The sequence below is a fragment of the Colius striatus genome, chromosome 10, assembly GCF_028858725.1.
Source record: "Colius striatus isolate bColStr4 chromosome 10, bColStr4.1.hap1, whole genome shotgun sequence".
In the NCBI taxonomy this organism is placed as follows: Eukaryota; Metazoa; Chordata; class Aves; order Coliiformes; family Coliidae; genus Colius; species Colius striatus.
The window spans coordinates 24,376,498-24,397,284 of record NC_084768.1 but is presented as its reverse complement, the minus strand read 5'-3'; the positions used below and the strand labels follow the sequence as shown (position 1 = coordinate 24,397,284).

General features: G+C 40.2%; 1 protein-coding gene across 4 annotated transcripts in view; it reads right to left on the bottom strand.

Moving 5' to 3' along the window:
• Positions 1-7,350: 7,350 nt before the first annotated feature.
• Positions 7,351-20,787, bottom strand: part of DAB1 (DAB adaptor protein 1) — a 441,779-nt gene continuing 428,342 nt past the window's right edge. For all 4 annotated transcript variants that reach the window (XM_062003688.1, XM_062003687.1, XM_062003690.1 and 1 more), the window contains 4 exons: positions 19,820-20,368; positions 18,899-19,026; positions 17,884-17,982; positions 7,351-9,116 (listed from right to left, as the gene is read on the bottom strand). In XM_062003688.1, the coding sequence (XP_061859672.1) occupies positions 17,899-17,982; positions 18,899-19,026; positions 19,820-20,368 (761 nt within the window). In that variant the 3' untranslated portion in view covers positions 7,351-9,116; positions 17,884-17,898. The remainder of the gene's footprint in view (positions 9,117-17,883; positions 17,983-18,898; positions 19,027-19,819; positions 20,369-20,787) is intronic.

The following is a 20,787-nucleotide window of genomic DNA, read 5'->3' as shown; positions in this document are numbered from 1 at the left end:
GGCTCCGAGGTTGCAGTGGCGATTTGAAGCCAGCACCGCTCTCATTCTGTCTGCCCAGGGTTGGGGGGGGGTGTGTAGTGCTGTTTGAAAATGGTTCAAGTAGGAAAAGATAAATTACTAGGTCGTTTTTCCACACTGTAAACAGCAGCTGACCCACCACCTGGCAGATTCACAAGGTAAACGTTGCATTGTTAGCACACGGCTTTCTGCAGGCGAGAGGGAAGGAGGCAAAGATCTGTCTAGATGCAATTTATGCTTTCATTTGTAATGCTCCTTTCAGGGGACGGGGAAAAATGAATATTTCAACAAACGAAACATACTTGAGCCTTGGCAAGAGGGAAGCGATAAGTAAACTAAAGTTGGCTTTCTAGGAATAGAGTGTGAGCTCATTTATTTCTGCTTTCTATGTCTGTCTACCCAAGGAAGGCCAGGCATGAGGCGTAAGCAGGCATTCCCACAGCTCAGGGAAAGCCCTCATCTTGAGTGCCCTTGGCTGTCTGTCACCAGGGCTCAGGTTTGGGCTCATGCTGCAGGGGAAGACACAAGTCCCAACCCTGGTTTGGTCTTTCCATAGAGATTCTCTGTGCCACATACTTGAAATCTTGAGCCCATGAAAGCAAGACCTGCCAAGGGTACAAAATTAAATGCCTTGGTGTTTTCTAGCTATGACGTTGAGTCATTCTCTCTTAAATGGTTCTAACCACAGCAGAGAACTTACCAAGGGCTGATTCCCATCAGCTCAGTTGGGCTTCCCAAGGCACACCAGGATCTTCAAAATAGTGTAGAATATTCATTCAAAATGGTGTAGAATATTTCTTTGCCTGTTGAGGAAGCCTTCACATCCCACCACTTTCTGAGACAACATTCCTTTCATTTTCCTACTTAGTCTTATCCTACAATGAGCATCTTAGAGCAAAAAGTTCTCTGAATCTGTGTTTCTCTGTCCAAAATGCTGAATATCTTTGCATTTTCCCACTCTTCCTCTTGTTGAATGTGCAGAGTTTTCTTGAAGAGATGCAGTCTCACTACGTGTGTGACTATGGCTTTTATCAGCACAGTCTCTCACCCTGGAATAGGTCTGTGAGTGCTTTGATGATACAAAGAATAAATACATTTTAATTTACTCATTATGGAAATGATGGATGCTACATTAAAAAAAAAACCAATCATATTCACTAATACAAAACAAATCTGACAATCCCAGCCTCATTACACGGCCAAGTGCTACACCTCTTAACATCTCATCGTTACAAGTGACATAAGTCTGACCGTGGAGTCATGTCTCTGCAAAATAAGCAACTGCCTGCTGCATCTTTCTAGTTTGGCAGTTTGATAATAACAATTTAACTCAGAGAGGCACATTAACTGAATCCTTGTAGAAATGTGCTATGAAGAAAAAGTATTTCAGGCAGACAATTTTTTAACCCAAAAGTACTGAACACAGTCAGTGATTAAGTGCCCTGTAGACATGGAGGATAAACTGTTAGGAAAAGAAGGCTTAGGCTCTGCAAAGGTTTTTGCCTTTTTTTTTCTTTATTTTTTTGTTTCAAATTATTTCACCCCAGACTGAACCAAGATGCAGCAATGTGATACAGCTTGCTCAACCTTTGACACAATAGATTTAGCTGTTAATCATTGTCCATGGCATAAAAGGACACTTACAGAAAAGAGCTCATTTTCTGTTTTCTTGCAGTTCGGGACTCAGTGGGTCTGTGGATCAGTGGGAACATCACGTTGTAACACCACCTGTGCCCTCTTTCCCCAGTCTTGCTCCTCCTTCATCACTGACTGCAATAGCTGTGGCTGTCTGCTGTGCCAAGTCCCAAAGCACTTAGCACCAACATCACTGAACGTGGGTTTCAGCATAGATGAGAACGAAGTCTTATTAAGTGTCCACTATCAACACAGCGCTTTCAAGTGCAATATATCCTTTGCAGAGCTCATAAATAACACCAACAGAAGTTTGTGATCACTTGCTCCCTGTAAATAAAACCTAGATAGTTTTACCAAATATGATTTTTTAATTTTTAAAATACCAGTTGCCTGTCCAAAGAGAAGGCACGAAACACATCAGAGATGAAAGATTCTCCCTGGGAAAGCTTAGACTGGAGCCAGAAGCAGCTCTTTAGGGTACTGTTAGTGCACTCTTCAAGAAGAGTTTCTTTTTCTTCTCCTCTGAGACTGTTTTCATTCACTGTTTCATAACTCATAATGCATTTCCTTCTGCAGAAGAACACCATGGGCTCATTCAAAGGTTAAAGGAGGCTCATCTACTGATTTTGATGGAAAAAATTATTTAGATGACAAATATATGGTAAAATTTACAAGTAAGAAACCCTAAGGAATGTTTTCAGATGTTTAACTGACTCTGTTCCATCACCATTTCTGTTACTAATTCTCTGGTTGGCTAGGCTGGTCTCTGAAAGGCTCTGGATAGAAAAAAACCTCACCTCGGTGAACTTAATTCTCTGGTTCTGGCTGTTGATTCACTATGAACAATCTTATCATAACTCAGTCCAAATTTGTCACGGGCTCACCTACTCTGAAAATTCTAATCCCAGGGTCCTGTGAAGACAGGAAGACTGAGGCTGCAGTCATGAATAGAAAAAGAAAGAAAACCCTGCCATATCCCATCTTTTCTCTCTATCTCCTCTCCACTAGACCTCAAGATCACACACATAAACTCATTTTCAAACCAGAAACAGCATTTTTTAAAAGAAACCCCAGGACATTCATAATCTGCATATCATAGAATCATAGAATGGTAGGGTTAGAAGGGACCTTTAGAGATCATCTAGTCCGTCCCCCCCCAAAAGTGGGTTCACCTAGATCAGGTTGCATAGGAATATGTCCAGGTGCATTACGTCAAATAGTACAAAATTCACAAAAATTGCAACATCTTAGAGGATTGTAACTTCTGCTTCTTTCTCATACAACAGGCTGCTGGCACCGAGAGCTTTTCTTGGACCTCTAATTACTATCTGTTAAAGAAGACAAAGATGCCACAAAAGGTCTTCACACAGTTAGTACCCAGCAATAATTCTTCATAATCCTTTATTTTCACTAATGTCTGAGGCTGAATGGACATTGATTTGCTGCCTGTTAACCTGGTTTTCTTTTAATCTATGGTGATTTCCTTTCTTTGCTGCTGAGAGGTATTTATAGAAGTGGTGCTGCGGGAGCTATGAAATAGGGTTGAAAAGCCAGCAAATAATATCAGATCTTAAAAGACCTTTCTTTTATTTAAAGAAATACATTCTGTATCTGAAAGCCCCATTGAATGGCTTACATTTGAGGCTATTCTTCTTATTGAGATTTTTCAGGTGCTGATAAAACATTTTAGGGGTGATAGATGAGCCACAGGGCAAACATGTCCATTGAGATAAGACTATTTAAAGCTCTAAAAAACTAATAGCCAGAGAGTCGTTTCACTAATAGACCTGATATTTCCTGCCTCCAGTAGGATAATTTTAGAAAGCGACAGGCAATGTTCCAGGTACTCAGGAAATCGTATCAGGATATCTCCCCATATTCCTCACTGTCATGCTGAAATGTATAATTCTGTTTCCTCGCACTTTCAGACAGCAAGTTAAAGCATTAAAAAACACCCCACCACCTTTTTTTCTTCCCTATGACAGCTCTCTGCTTTACCTTAGGTATGGAAAAAAAGCCCATAAAAAGGAGGCTTTTAATGGGGCTGAGCCTAAAAAGCAAATCATCATGAGACCAATTTGTGGAAGATGTCAACACAAGGCAGTTTACAGAAGTACTTTTAGAAATCATGACTTTTGCAGTAGTAAGGTAGACCACAGCCAGGAACAGAGTGAGTCCCACTGATTTCACAGACAAGAGAAGAACCAGAAGCCAGCAGTGCATGCAGCAGTAAGGACAGCAACAGCAACAGTTTTAGTATATATGCTTCTGTAGACAATCCAGGCTCACGCATTCACCCAAACCCTCCAGTGTCTGGTTGCCATATGGGCTTTTACTTTGTTCCTTTACCACTGTGTGCTTTCCACATTGGCTTAGAGAGATAATTGTAGACAACAAATTCAAACTTCTGTAGAAAACTGCCAACAGATATTCCCTTCCATTTCTTTGAAATGACACCCTTCTGACTGAGAACAGCATTTGCCAGAAAATTAATAAATGTGAACCTGACAGGACAGGAGTTCTTCAGAAAGTAAAGAAAGAAGAAAGGAAATGGTACATGGAAATACATATCACAACCTCGAAACAGGAAGAAAGAGGTTAGCTTATCTCTTGCAGCAACTGTCACTGAGTAGTGATTAAAGCACATAAACGTTGCCTTTAATCCAAAGTAAGCAAGTTAAAATTGCATATTCCCAGTCTATACAATCAATTGCTTTCCCAGAAGTCTCTGACATGGAGAATAGAGATCTGTCAGAGTCCTCGCTTCTGCAAAACCGCAGGTTGATTCTGCAAACCGTTTGCTAAACAAATTTCCGTTGCTGCAGGAGACGGTGACCTTAATCAGCATTTGTTAAATTGGGACCATTTCTTGAATTATTCATGTTTGAGTGGGACATTCTGATATACAACTGAGACTCCTGTGAGCTTCACTTACAGTGATATTAATGTAATACAGTATATTGAAACAGCATCAGGCTTTTCTTCCCCTTTTGAACAGTGCCAGCATCCAAGCAGGGCCTTCCAACTTCAAGATTCCTAACCAGCACCAGACTAGATCTCAAATCTTTTCATTCTGAATTTTCAAACTGAGTCTGCACAACAGTTCCTCCTTCCAAGGACACCTGAATACAGTGAGCTATGTACAAAGTCCAAATGACATGAGAGCTCCCATGTTTTCATCGCAACAGATGACCTTTATTCTCAGGTGGGATCAAAGTACTTCAGCAGTGCTCATTGGCAAAGGCAAGGAATATTTCTGCAGGATTTACTGGACACTTCTGGTGGATATGGAAGGGATGAGACGTAAAGAAGAACTACTACAATAAAGTATACATACATACATGCCATCTACCCCTTTCTCTCTTCCTGTATATAGACACGTACTTACCCTTAAATTTCAATGTGCTGTCCTGTAGATTTGCATTACTCTCTTGGCAAAGAATGGTACTGTTCCTTGTCTTGACTGAGAGAACCAGTACCTGGTACGTCTGAATATCAAACAACATTATTTTGTACATGGCATCAACAGTTTCACACCAGTAAAACACTTCAGCCTACCCTCCACATTGCCCCAACCGGTAGAATGGTCCCACTGAAACAGATAGTGGTATCATGAATGTGTTTTACTGGATCAAGGTTTTGCTTTCAATTCTGTGCATGTTACTGGAAACTTTTGGGTATTTTTTTTTTCTTACTTTAAAGTGTGTTTAAATGCACATTTTTTCTTTTAAATCTTACTAGAAGACGAAAGTGTGAGCAAAATTAATTACAGCTTCTCATGCTGTGAATGCTTTGGGAGCATCGCACAGTGTGGTATGGCCCAAGATTGTGTCATTTTACAGGAGCTGACTAATGTACCTACTGGTTTGGGACGCTCAGCTGAAAACACTCAAAACAAGACCAAAACCAGGGAGGCACCAATTAAAACCAGCAAGTAAAGTATTTGCAAGATAAGCAAAACTTGGATTAAGATTATGTATACCCCAAAAGGAGGCACTTTTTAAAGTTTTTCAGATATTTCCATCCTCAAAAGTACTGGCTGTGTCACACACCAACAGTGCACTGCAAGAATGGCAGAATCATCACAGAAGAGCAAAAGCTATGAAACAAACTTACTGAAATGACACCTTTTTAAAACCTTTTATTCATAACAGTATTACATGGTGAGTTACAGAAATTAATGGAAAGTTTCTAAAAATTTGTTGGTTGTGGTTTTTTTTGTCATTGCTGAATGCATCATACATAAAGTTAAAAATAATGTGTCCGTAGATGTTAACAAATGGTCATTATCTGAGGTAAAGTTAAAGTAGGTTTAGAAATGTACTGCAACAGTCATTTTATCTTTCTCATCTTTATTAAAAAAATATGTGTCAGAATGCAGAAATAAAAATGAATGAAAACCACGGAGTAAACATTTTTGCAAAGAAGGTGCCCAGTACGTTATTAGCTGAAAGGTTTCATCAGACACTTGGATGACTACAATCTATCAAAATATCTTTTCATGACAGGTAAAGATCAAGAACCTACGGGGGATGACAACAGGATGGCTGGTGGGATTCCCTGGTTTTTAAATTTAAAGTGACAAATTTAGTGCTAGTGAAGGATGAGGGATTAAACAACTGCACAAGCTGGATATTTTAGTTATCTACAACACTGGTACAGTGCAGAGGCCTTCCAGTCCGCTCAATTCAGCATTTCAATTGTGATAAGGACTATCTGATTGGATGAAAAGACAACTCAGAATTTGTTTTCACTTACAAGCACTGGTAAGAGAAAGGTCCACAGTGATGGTCCAGCTATTTTTCATGAGACACTACAAGCCCAGCCTCATTCCCTCAGCATCTATTTGTACATGATCTGCTTCCTACAAACAGGATGTCAATGGACCCTCTGAGACATAAATCTCTTCTTTTTCTTGCAATGTTTTACCCCATAAGGGAACATGCACTGATGATACTAAACCTCTAATGTCCGTGATGAACCAAAATTGCCTTCGTGGTTTCATGTGTAGGATAAAACCTAAAAGGGCCATTGAGGAAGAAAATAGCACCCCTGTGCAAATTAGGAAAATACTCCTAAGGAAACGTCCTTCAGAAATGCTTTAACCTCTGCTTTTAATCCTGAAACGCTTAATGCACCAAGTTTTAACTCATCTTCTCCGGTTAGAAAACTTGATCCTTCTGATGGGAAAGTAAGATTTGTTACAAAGCTGCCTGCACATGACTAAGGAATAGGCATCAAATGACTGTGACCGGGGATAAAAGTTCTCTTCTCTGCAGGTTCACTAGGTCTATTCACAGCTAATTTTTCATTCACATACATTCTGTAATGCACATTTCTCTAATTTCTCTAATTCAAAAGAAAAGACTGGAATCATGTTGTGAGATTTGGTCATACGTATCAACAATCGCCACCCCAGGTATTTTGTCTTCTAAACCATTTTTAGCTTATAATAGAGATGGAAGAAAAGAAAACATTTATAACTCCAGGCCTATTTTAATCATGACAAAAATGTAAATCCTAATGTGTCAATTTAAAAACAAAATCTGCACAATAACCCTAAAAACTGATTCATCATTTGATTCTTTAACCTTTTTTCTTTATTTTTTTTCTTTTTTCCTTTTTTTTTCTTCTTTTTCTGTGTTTTTTTTTTCTTTTTAGTGTTAAACCACTAAATTCAATATACTGTAACTGCATAGGAACATCAGGAAAACACATTTGACCTGTATAACAATTCTCTGTAGGGCAAAAATATATAGATTCTTTATGAAAATCATGTGCTAAACATATGAACCCAAACACTGCACTTTCGCTTCATAAATGTAAAAAAAGGAAGTTTTAAATTCTTTTGTTCTGTGTGTAAACAGTTTGATGACTTCTATGCAGAGGTTCAAAGGAATGCCAATGAAATGTGACTTCTCCTAAGTGGAGTATGGTCCGTGTGATAACGCTACATCATAAAATCATGTGTTCCCATTAATTTCACTAGTCGCTGGCGAGCCAACTGCTTTTGGCAAATGCACTTGAGCTTCAGCCCATTATCATAAGCACGTGAAAAAAAAAGGTATGTGACGTGAGAACCACGAACTGGGTTTGCCACACCTCCCAAGCACTGCGATTGCTACCTTCTCTACTGTGTAAGGGCATTAGTAAAAGAATTTTCATAACATTTATATTTACATAAAAAATGGCAATTTTCATTCAAACTCCTTAAAGCCATTTCCCCTTAAACATTTAAAGAGTTTAACAGTAAGATTTTTTTCAAGTTATAAAATAAAAATCCCATTCAATTTTTTTTTCTTTTCTGATGTACAAAAAAGTGATAAAGATGAAGAATTTGATCACAGAATCAGTTTGTTATTCCAAAATCCATGCCATCCTTGTCCCATTGGTAAAGTCCGCTTCATCCAAATCCCTCAACCAGAATCAGACCAGTATTATTTGGCAAATGACTTTGTTTTTTTTCATCAAAAATGGCACACAGAGAAGAAAACACTTGTCTGCATAGCATTACAGCAGCAAGATACTGAAGAAATAAAAATATTCCTTTTTCTGCACTTTGTTTAAAGTTTCCTAGGAAATACTGACTCTTTCGTCTTGCCTCAGTGGGACTCGACGTCCTTTCTCTACCCACAGCATGAGTATTCAAACAGAAAGCAGCATTTCTTCCTCATGATGCGCTAGAACTTTAAGGTCCATTTGGCAACACTTTCAGTCAGGATGGGTCAACAACCGAGTTTCATTCCGTGGTTTCGAGTGAGGAATCATTTCCGCAGGAGGTGTTTTGCTGTAAGATCTGTCACTCATACAAAACTACAGAGTTAAGAAATACAAGAAGAAAAAAAGAATAAAAGAAAAGACACTGCCAGCATTTTTTTTCTTGTTGTTTAAATATGTCTTCACAGGGAACAAAACAAAAAAAGTCAGGATCAGCCTGATGTAAATGATGATGAAAAACATGTCACCATGACATAAAAAGTGCTGACTTGTGCCCAAAAGGCTGTTGAATGATAATGCCACTGCTACATACAGACTCTGCTTTTTGCTTGAAAAGAAAAAGGATGTCTAATACTCAAGAAATCTCAGATGCTCATTATTTATATGTGGCATACAGAAGATAACACACGTTTAAAAGAAGACCGAGGAATAATATTTCCTAGTCTGGATACCCATGACTTGGGGGGATGAGGCTGGATTCATGGTATGGTAAGCAGGGAGAGTTTTTATTTTGTGCTGCCATAGGAATCTGCCGTTGGTTGCCAAAACAAAAATGTCAGGAACACTCGTAGAGCCAGTCCAGGAGGGCAATCATCTCTCCTTGTCAGACAAATTCAATCAGAACAAAGCACGAAAGCCAAAGGCCTGCCAGGTTGTTGGGTTTCGTTTGAGTCTTGGAGCACCACAAGCCTGTAACAATGCTATTTCTTAGGTCTGTTGATCTGGGCGTAGAGAGGTTCTGCTTCCTGGGGATAACAGAAATAAAATCAGCAGAGATGTCTCCAGACAGCTTTTTAGAGCATTTTAAAAACACCTGCTTGAGAACAGCAATATCTCCTGAGTCAAAACCCAAAGGAAGGGTTTGTTTTCTGTGCAGCCTTGAGCGATCACGGCACCCTGGCTGAATTGTGAAGAAAATGTGACGTTATGTCAGAAAATGAATGCTTACTATCAATTTCCTCTTCCAGTCTTAGCAGTGCACTGATCCTCAGGAGGTATTGCTGGGCATAGACATATGAAGAAATGAAATGGTATTTGTGTGACTAGATGCTTTGGAGTCTACAGGCCAGGAATGTAGCTGGCGTAAAGTGCTGTTACTTATACCAGGCTGAGATCCCTCCTTGGCAGCACAACAGCAGAACACAGCTGTGGGAAAGCTAGCTCGGTGCAGTTTGATTGGGAGTCTGTGTAACCATTAGTATAATCATTAAAGCTGGTAGGGAAGCATGTTGATTTGCTAACAGATACTTTCTTGGGAATTTCCTGGATGCAGGGGGGAGGTAAAAGCTGCCTTGTTGTTCAGTGTTGCTTCTTAGCTGACACCCTGTGCTTTCTTAATGCTAAGTTCATCTTACTGAAGTGGAAAGCAAACTATTCATGGACCCTGGACTCCATTCTACTTCAATTCCAGAAACTAATTTATTAAACTTAGAATGACATCTAAAAAAAAAGAACACGACAGGCAGAAAGGCTAATTAATGCCATACTGCATTAACTCTCCACAGCATGATAAATATTCAAATACCATGCCACGACGCTGAATTTAACCAAGTTAGAATCAACTCCTGTTACAGCAGCATCAGCAGAAGCTGACTTTGAGCAAGAAGGCCTCTGAAGGCTGGCAAATCACTGGGCACTGAAGAGCACAGAAATGTCTGGCAGGGGACGGCACTGGATTTTAATCACTGCTTATAAAACTGATGCTGATGATGAGAAAAACAGTTCAAAAAATAGCTCAGAGGTGGATCTGTAAGGCTGTATTTACTGTGCCCGGGTTGCCTGGCCAGTGGTCCAGGCTGTGTCTCATCCCAGAGTGCTGTTCTGCATCATGGCATGCCTGATGTTGAACGAGGAGCCATGCAACACACCCAAAATATGACCTGTTTCCTCCATGCCAAGAAAAGCTGTCTCTTATTCCTTGAAATCAGTACATTTCTGAAGCTTACAGAGACTCTGCTTCTGCATTTCCTACCTACACGAAGCCCTGAGTGTCCTAGGAGCATTCTGAGGGGATGAGAGAAATCCCTTGGAATGATTAAATAAAGGCTGCTGAAATTATCTTCAGCAAGAAGCAAATATATTTTGTGACCTTGAAAAACCGAAGGTAAATCAGAAGAGATGACTGAGAGGAAACAACTGCACTTCACATACCCTGCGTTACCGTCTACCTGTGTCTGTTTTCACGTAGGGCAGATGCAGAGCTGGCAGAATGATCACAGCTAGTTCAGAGAAAATGTGTACTAATTAATGTGGGAAGCTGACACACACCAGGCCATTCTTCAGGCATTTGCTGAACCTGAGGTGATTGCAAAGGGAAGCAAAAAGGAAGGAGGAGAAGACAAGGGGAGGGAGGGAGAATGTCCCTTTGGAAAAAAAGATGTCAGCTTTTCAAACGCCTCTGGGGAAAAAAAGAGCTTTTCAAAATGTCAGTTGTGCTTGTTACAGTTGTCCTCAAAAATCTTTAAGATATGCAGATGCACTTAAGGAAGAGGTGTCCTAAGGTATCACTGAACCAGACACACCTGGAAGAGGAGGAAAAGCTCATCATTGCTCATCAGCACTTGGATAAGACATGAAGATGCCTTTAGAATTACAAATTTCTTTCATTTGTACCCAATGTTTATCTGAACATACACACCGTGTGGCAAAGGCCTGCATTTCTAACCGACTTCAATGTTTTTTCTACCAGTAGAACTGAGCATATTGATTGAAAGTGGACTCATGTCTTCTTCCTTTTGGTTGGTTTTCCCCTTCAGATGCCTAAGTGAGAGAGTAATTGCTGTAATTGCACCTAACCATCTTGGCCATTTTTTTTTGTGTGTGTGTCAAGGGCAGAGATTTGTTTTCTAATATTATTTTGAGATAATTCAAGCAGTTCATCTTGCCCATAGCCCAACACTGCAAATCGTATCTGTAAAGTATTGATAATGATACTCAAGAGAGCAAAGAGAGCAGAAGGAGCATAGATAAGAGGCAAAAGGAGGGTCGAGTGCTCTTGACCCCGTGGATATCTTCTCTCTCAATGCCAAGCAGGGAGGCTTTCACAAGCATTATCTTGGAAGATCTTGGAAGCAGAAATAAGCTCCCATTTTTTACATGCTCTACTCAAGTCACAGGGCATGTCATTAACAGGTAGGTGAGCTGAACTCCTCTCACAGCATCAGAGTCATCTCGCTGGTGTTTCCTGCTTTCTACTTCTACCACTGTGCAGAACTGGAGGGAAAGAAATGAAAGAATGGGCCTTTTCTCTGAAAAAAAGGAGGAGCAAATAAAACAACATACAAAGCTTCCAATTCATTTAAACACTTTGAATCTTCAAGTGGATTGTCTTCTATAGGATTAGCTCAGATGCATTTCTCACATGCTTTCGTCAACCCACAAGGAGAAATCAAGAAGAATACTGGTAGCACCTTTTCTTGCTGCTAAATTCTACTTGAAGGCTTCTATCAACTTTGGGAATACACAGTTTCTGGCAGATGTCTGAAGAGTTAATGTTTTCCTTTATGTTTGGAAGCTTCTGTCAAAGTAGCGTTTAGCTCTATTCTTACATACTGATGAGGCTTTTTATGTTGAACAGTAACCTTTAAATAACGAGATATTGCAGGGAGAAGATAAGAATTTACAGGTCAGATCTCTGACCAAAGTGAGAGGTTGCAGTAGGGGACCAGAAATGTCTAAATATATGTGCTTTGTTAGACATCTCAATATTTGGGAAGCTACAAGTATGTTGTGTAAATGTTGAGTTATGAAGTCTTGTGGAATTAATTGCAAAGACTGCCAAAGTTTTCCCTATGTATGCTACATTTACACATTCCAGAGATTCTTCCTGCTTAAAATCAGTTTATTCTTACCATTTTAAAGAACATTTTGCACAATAAACAAGACTGCAGCAAACAGTAACTGTTTCTGGTATACTATACTACTGAATGAGGTAACAAGGTTGCTAATGGTTTCGAATAACATTATGTAAATACTAGAAGTAAATTTGCATCCCATTTCAAGATATTAACATCTGCTCCCCAGCAGAACTAATCATTGGAGAACATCTCTTCAAAGATGCAGCACCTACTTGGGTTTGTGTAGTTCAGCTTGCTCACAAAACATAACACAGGACTTAGGAATAAACTATTTTTATATTGTCAGTCCTTTCATTATTGTGAGGCACTGTGCTATGTGCAAACCTCCAGGCAAGATGTACTGAATTGTAGAGGTGAGGCCCTCATAGATTTCTTTGCCCTTTTAAAACAGATTCTCAGCGTTGGTTTTACTCCTGGCTGACTGATGAGAAAGGGCAGGCTCAAAGGATAGAGTTTCATGAAATAAGTGTAGTGGAGCACCAGCCAAAATGAGAATCTTGTGCTGGGGATGCAAGTGAAGGGAACAGGAGTGCAATGAGTCGTCTTTATTTATTGCATGCTGACTCAATAAAATAGGACATAGTAAACTTGGCAAGCGTGACTCAAATTAAATATCTCTAGTGATAAGACAGGTAATTCCTATCAGCTCATTAACAGCCAGTGGCTTATCTTTGGTTATTTTTATTAGTTAACCTCTATTAGCAACATAAACATAGCAACTTTTTAGTTCAGGATTATGACTGGAGATTTCTTCTCCTCTCCCTACAAACCTGCCCAGGAGTATTTCCTAGTCTCAAATATCCAGTTTAATCATTAGCATTTTAAAAGTTTCTGCCATTTCAGTATCAAGATGCTATACATCCATAAAACGAAGAAGCACTGAGAACTACTCAGAAGGATGAACCCTACTAATCAGTAGCCATGCAATTATACTTGCTGTCTATGTATCTGTCAATTCTCCTTCATAACTTTTGAACTCAATGGCCAATTTGAAGCCAATTTTTCAGAAGTCTCAAAGATATTAAATTATCACAAATGCCTTTTTAAAAATCAGTTGTGGAGACGACAGGGAGCTTTTAAATGATCTCCTTGCATAGAAGGTGAGGAGAGCTCATCCCCTAATTGAAATGAATTGCTGGATTGCCAATCAGCAAGTACACAGCTCTTAACAAAGCTACACAGTGTGTTGTCTCTTACTTAGAGGAAGAAGTTGGAGAAGTGGAAGGGTACCTGGCTACTTCAAGTGGTCTTGGAGACACTGGAAGAGGTGAGAAACCTGTGTACAAGCTGGTGACATTAAAATGCAGAGCCTGAAGGGGATTGCAGCAGCAGAGATGAAGGCAAATCTGTAGGATGCCTCCATGCACAGAGCAGTCTAAATTACTCTGTTCTTGTGCGTTCAGATTCCCTGGGAAATACGATGATGAACAAACAAGCATGAGGCCTGAAATGACAATTATAGGATTTCTCTGGAATAAAGCAGTACTTCCTGAACTGTGAGCTCAAACAGACAACACTATCTCTCTCAGGTTCACAGCCCTGCCTGATGCTGTGTCTTTAGTTTGAGAATGTTGACTCTAGAGCCTACAGCAAGAATCATAATGAATTTGCCTGGACTCTATTCAGTTCCTATTGAGCCAGATAGCAACGGATCCTGCAAATATAGTCTTTGAGCCCATTAGAGTCCTAGTGCAATAGAAAGGAGGCAGAAGGAAGAGGATGATGCAGAATTAGCTTAATATGTCCATCTGAGGCTCCCAGATAAGCCACCGCTTTGTCCATAAGTTGCTGTTTTCCTAATAGCAGCCCCAATAAAGAGCTATAGTAGTCCATCCTGGAGCTGACTAGAATTACTAGGAACATTTATCACTAAGAATGGCACTTGCTTAAAGATGGATGATGGCAGTGGGCCACTGAAGCACCACCAAAAGCTGATAGACAAATATTCTAATGAACTGTTGCTCTCCTGACAGTGCTGATAGCATCATGAAGGGTGTGACACATTTTGAGGGCTTGTAATTGTCTGCATACATTTCACAGAACAACTAAACAATTTTTTGAGGAAGATATGCTCTAGCCACAAATGTTTTGAAGTCTTCCTGAGAATCTCTCATGAACGATTGCCAGAGCAAGTCTTGAACTGAGCAGCATATCAATAGAGCTGCATTTGTTTCAGCACCTAAAATTACTTTTATTGCAATAAATGTGGCATCAAATATTCTCTCATTCTCTATCAGAAGTTTCACCTTGTTGCTAATTTGCCTTCAAAAACCAGTTTGTGTGGTCCACATGGAGTGAGACCACATTTGTGACATGCAGTCCTAGTCAGGATGTTTTGTTAGGAGATGGCAGCCTCTGAAGAAGCCTGCCATCAAAGAGTCAAGGTTTGCTCTTCCCTTTTCTCATGTTTGAAGGCTCCCCTGTCTATAGCATTTGCTAAGCTTTCAACTATACAGCTTCAGGGCTCCCTGGAGTCAGGGAATGCCAGACCCATCGCTCAGGCTGAAATACTCCCAAGAACAGCAGTATCTGCACTGGCAGGGTCTGACCCCAGCACATTGTAAATCGGGCTGATGGGGTGCTCTGGTGCAAAAAGGATGACCAGGTGAAACTTCTTGCTTTAATCTAAGATGTCAATAATGAGAGATATTTAACATATCAGGCTGAATTTTAGCTAAATACAATTATTTCTCTCTCTCTCCTCTCACTTTAGTTATCCCACACACAAACTTAGAAGACAAGCAGCAGGGATTAAATGTAAATCGGCTGAAGATGGCAGTCTTATTACTCAGTGTTCTCCTCACTCCTGGAAAATCACTATCCATCCTCAGCTCTGCTCATGAACAAAGGGAAGACAACGGAATACAAATTTTGCTATGAAAAGCTCTGCAAATAGTTGATTTTATTTCACCTCTGAACGTTAAGCCTGTCTGCTTCTTATATCCAACCATAAACGGAGGAAAATGTAAAATATCCATAAAATGTCACATTTAACTACTAAGGACCCAAAGCTACTTGTAGAAGAGTAACTTACAAGAACAGCTATTGGTGGGTTGAGGACTTTGAGATTTGGATTGGAGAGGGAAGAGAAGAAAACCGTAAAAATGAAGATCGTAACTGAAAGATGTTGAGTTATTTCTACATGAGGATATGCTACCAAATGTCTAAGGTATTCTGAAAGATCAAGACACAAAATACTAGGCAGGTGAGCATTCTGAATCCATCAGGACAAGGTAGGTAAAGATATTATATGGGCCCAGATGATTTCATAGAGATGCAGGGAACAGACATATTGGAAACTTCTGAACGCAATGCTATGTCATGCTCCAGAGAGGTCCATTCATCCAAGTTATATACTGTGCTGCTCTTGGTGTGAAGAACCACGTTCTGAAGAGCAAAGTAATCTCCCATCTAGCACACAAAAGTAGCTTTTATGCAGACTGCGATTCTTTTGTAGCACATGTTTCTCCCCATTAAGTTTCTCTCCAAATGTGGAGCTCAATACACAACACAATGGTAAGTCCTGAATGGATAATTTTCCATGGAGATTAGACTTTCCGTTACTCTGATGATACCAGGCTTTAGAATTAGATGGGCTGGTTTTAACAAGTGGATTTCCTACAGGCTTCTGTTGAATGGCACTACACAGAGGCACAATGATATTAAGTGTAACTTCACCGGATAGAGGCTTTCTTTTTGTTCAGCTTCCTGTTCCTGCCTACAGCTTTTAGGAATTACTATAATACGATAATCAGTAACATTACTTAACATTTCCCAGAATATATTTCTGAGAATGATACATATTCTATGCAAAACACTCCAGGCATAACAAAAAATATAGGGAAAGAAAGAAGATGGAAGCATTGGTACTATACAGCCCTTGTTGCTCTCAGAGACCCTTGACAGGTGAAGAATGTGTTTTACTATGCATTATATGAAAGCAGAACAAAAGGAGTTCCTCACTGGACTGCCTTACACTGTAATATTCATTAACAGACTTGGACTGCTGCTTCAAGTTATCTCCAGAGCTCCTGGTAGGTAAACGTGTGTGATGTTAGTTTACAAATGATGCTAACTATCTTTGTGGTGGTCAGAAAACATCTCCATGATGAATTTCAGTTACCCTGACTAGGGTAACCTCCAATTAACAAATACATATGGGTTTGCAGAGTGTGAGACTCCGATAAAGGTTGAATTCTCTTCCTCACTCTAGGAAAGAACTCTTGAAATGGTCTGAAGCTGAGATAGCCAGCCCTGTCAGTGCTGGCCAAGGTCAGGCAAAGGCAAATTACTACATGGCATCATCCATCTGTAGAAGCAGTTCTTGCTGGAGTACAATAACGAATGGATGCTCTTGATAGAGCAGCTCATGGCAGCTTGACTCTATCCTTACACTGTCATTTTCAGACTCAATGAGACACAAAGCTTAATTCTACCTTTGCTTTCGCTCCCAAGAGCTGAGCATCACCTTTGTAATGCTAAAGAAGGGGGGAGATGCCTTCTCAGAGCATCATATGTTAATAAGAGATAACATCACTACTCCCAAGTGGATCAAAGTTAAGTCACTCTAAGATATTTTAACCATATTTAACATACAGAATAAACTGACTCCTAACCAAACTATTGATTTTGAGTTATAACCAAATTAATTTGGCTCAGGTTGGGTAAGTCACTGGTAAACACAGTGCAATTTCTGTACAACAATTAAAAGGGTTGTACCACCGTGAGGGATTTGCTCCGGGAGCTCTGTGCTGAAGCACAGAGGCTGTGTCAGATCACATATTTGGGTGACATGACATGAATGGCAGAGAGGGAGAAGATGATGAAACATATCCTTTAAATAGTAACACTAGAGAGTGTTTGGATGTGATAACAACGCTCAGAACTCGTAAAACTTTGTAGCTTTACTGTCCTTTTGGTAAAACATATATACTGTGTTGAAACGAATCACTGGCAGCCACACTTTCTAACGTGTTCTGCAACACAAAAGATTAAAAGATCATCTTGCTGGTCTGTCTGGATTAAAAGACTTACACTTGATGAATAAGCTTTGAAACATCAGTATGCCAACGGTTATATGGATGGTCATCATTTTCAGATGTTTTTAATTTGCAGTTGGAGATAAAAATATACAAACTCATTTCATTATTTTATAACATGCAGATAATAAATGTGCTGCTTCTACTGATCATCACACTGATTTAGGGCAGAAGTGCTCATGTATCATTAGATAATTTTAATGTTTGTTATGTCTGTGGGTAAGATGTCTTGTTCCACTTAATATGTTACATCTGACTAAGGGCCAGAGTGAGTTTGATTAAAAAAACCCATTCTGCTTAATGCATTGTTAGTAATGGCTCAGTTTCCCTATTTCCCCTTAGAACTTGAACACAAAAGTAAACTAAGTCCACATTTCTTTAAAGCATGCAGGCAGCTGAAACACACATATTTGCATAAGCTGCAACACTTAGTGAACGGCGAAAGCCATGCAAACCACCGAGCATGAGGAATACACTGTGGATAATGGAGAGGAAAAAACAGAAGAGATGGAAAGGGAAAAATAAAAACCATGCATCCATGAAAGCAATGGTAGGCATTGGTGGAAGAATAAGTGAGCACCTCGAGGTGTAGAGAGAAAAAAAGGACAGATACCTACCCCAACCTGCGCTATCTAGCTACCGATCTGTGGACTTATAGTATCACCAGTTGGCTCACCAAATGGATCACTGTTGGATGAGGCCTGAGACCCATCAGGCTAGAATACAAGAACATAACACCTTTTTTTCTCAACAGTAGAAAGTGAAAAGTCAACACCAGGTTATTTTCATGCTGTGGGCATAACAAGTACATCCTATCTCATGAAAACCAGAAAGTGAGGCCTCAGCGCTGGAGCCATAAGGATTTCCTAGAGCTGATGCAGGCAGGAAAAGACTTCACAAGTACCTGCTGGAGCCCATGCAGGACTTGCCACAGACTCCAGAAGGTACTGCATCAGACAAACCAGAAGTGCCAAAGGCCCTGAGAGTCACTGAAATTACGTGAATCAGACACGTGAGTCCAACCTTGCGTTATTTTGTACCTTTCTGTGCAGACTCCCTCTTGCCTTTGGCTCACTTAGGCTCTTATCTGCCTAAGATACCTTGTGATTTAAAGTCACGGCTTGGATAACATTTTTTGCTTTGGTCCAGTGAGTCTAAGGCAAAGAAATCACATACTGAGGGCCAGAACATTGAGGAACATAATTAGGCAAACAACTGGGATGCAAGTATGTGCAAGACAACACCAATCACCATCCTTTAACACGCACTCACACACACACACATTCATCTCTTTCTGCAGCCTCAGCATGTATACTGTTTTACTTCAGACTCCCTTCCCATCAGAAGTGAATGCTACTATGTACAACACTGAGTACAACTAACATGTATAACCTTACATATGAACTCAGGCTGGTCCCTTGTATGCAATATTAGTGCACACCAACAGAAATGTCATGCTCTTAGCTATCAAAACCAAAGCAGAGAATGAATTTTGTCTGTGGTTCCCTCTTAAATACCACCCAGCCTTATTAGGACAGTTATTTCTGACGCTACCAAACAACATTTTAGTAATTTCTAGCTTGTCTAGCTAAAAAGAGCTCATAAATATTTAGAAACCTTGTTGCTACTCACAGCCTCTTGCTCCTCACTTTTGCTTGGGCTTTCAAACCCCTCTTCAAAGAGGTCATCTGCAGCAGGATCGCTGGTATGAGATGCTGATGATTTTGATGGAGAACTCTGTCTGGGTGCAGGGGTTGGAGCTAAACAAAGATTAAGGTAACAGCAACAGAATATATATCTGATAATTTGTTCAGAAAGACACCGCAGCACAACATTTGTTCATGCTCCAGAGCCCTCAACTTTTATTAACCCTGAAAATTATTTTCTGACAAGGAGCTGTTGGAGGTAAAATTTGAAGACAGGAGTCATTACCAATTCCATATACTTGATTTCATTCAGCAGTTTTCAAATTAAGTTTGGCTGCATCTGGCCTATGTCTTTAGGAACCAAGGAAACAACCAGTGCATTACATTCATGAGTCGCCTGCCCCTGACAAATCTGTGTCTCATGAGTTCCTCTTTCCAGCAGTCTCCAAAATCCCCCATCTCCATGCTACAAACATGAGAAGCTTATTTTACAGCTCTTGAATTAATTTCACCATGTCTAATACATCCAGCTATTATAATAAATACCCATCCCCTAATTTATGCAAATTATGACTTGAATGGGACTTCAAGACATTTTTAAAGTTGAATGGCATGGGCATTCTCCAAGCAGCTTGCATGTCCCTAGCACAGAACATACATCACTATCTTAGAAACTAAATTTCAGACTGCAGCTATCAGGGATTTTGATTTCAATGGTCTCTGAAATTCCTTTCTGATACTTTTCTTTATGGCTGGAACACATTTAATAAGCCAGACCATGCACAAAGGTTCTCAGTCTATATCTGTGTTGCGATTTACTGTATGGGGGGAAAAAAAATAGAAAGGGATGCTTTGAGGAACAGACATGTCTGGGGAAAGGTGTGGCTGAAAGCACATGAATACTCACGTGAATTTGTAGATGGTGTCGTGGAAGTCACAGGAGTCAAATTCAACTGAGAGATGTCAAAGTCATCACAATCATCTGCTTCCTGTGCCATCCCAACTTTGTTAAAGTAACTTGAGAAGGCCTCTGAGGTACAACTGAGGGAAGGCTGATCTGGTTTTCTTGATGGCACTGGTGGAGGCTGAGCCATCTGAAAATCTTTAAACATTTCTTTTCCCATTTTCTGTCTGGGCCTGTCTGTCTGTGGACTCGATCTGTTGGAATCACTTGTGGGTGGAACAGTAGCTATAGGAGCAATGGTACCTTGAAACATGGCTGCTTGTAAAGGCAAAACAGTTTGTGTTGGCATGAAGGCAGTTGGTTGGAACTGACCAGCTACAGATGGCCACGGTTGCTGAGTAGGAGGAAAAATCCCAGGTTGGCCCCATGCTATCGGCTGTCCTCCCTGCATCACCTGAGCAACTGGAGGCTGAGCACCCATGGCCAACTGCTGTTGAACAAGTGGTTGCTGTCCCCAGAATGAGGGCAGAACAGCTCCCATGGCAACATAACCTTCAAAGAATAAAGAGAAGGGAAAAAAATAAATAAATAGGAAGATTTTAATGCTGCTGTCAAGAGTAGCAGAAAAAGCTACACAATAAATCAGAAACATCCAGGCTCCATGAGAGATCCCAGAGCTTCAGCACACTTAAAAAGAGAAGATATTGTTGAATCTACATCACTGATCAGACAGTTACATACAAAAACACAGGTTTTTGGATACTGGTGATAATCCTTCCCCTTATCTGAACCACAAAGCACTTCTGTTCTTCCGCAGTGAGTACCCTCATGGTCCTCACTCAGCAGCTCCCATCCCTGACGCTCTGTCAAAGCACAGCCAGGATGACTTACCAGAACCACAGCAGCTCCCAAAACATTTTCTAAACTCACTCCTCTTGCAGCACAGCTCTACTCCTCACCATTGAGTTCTG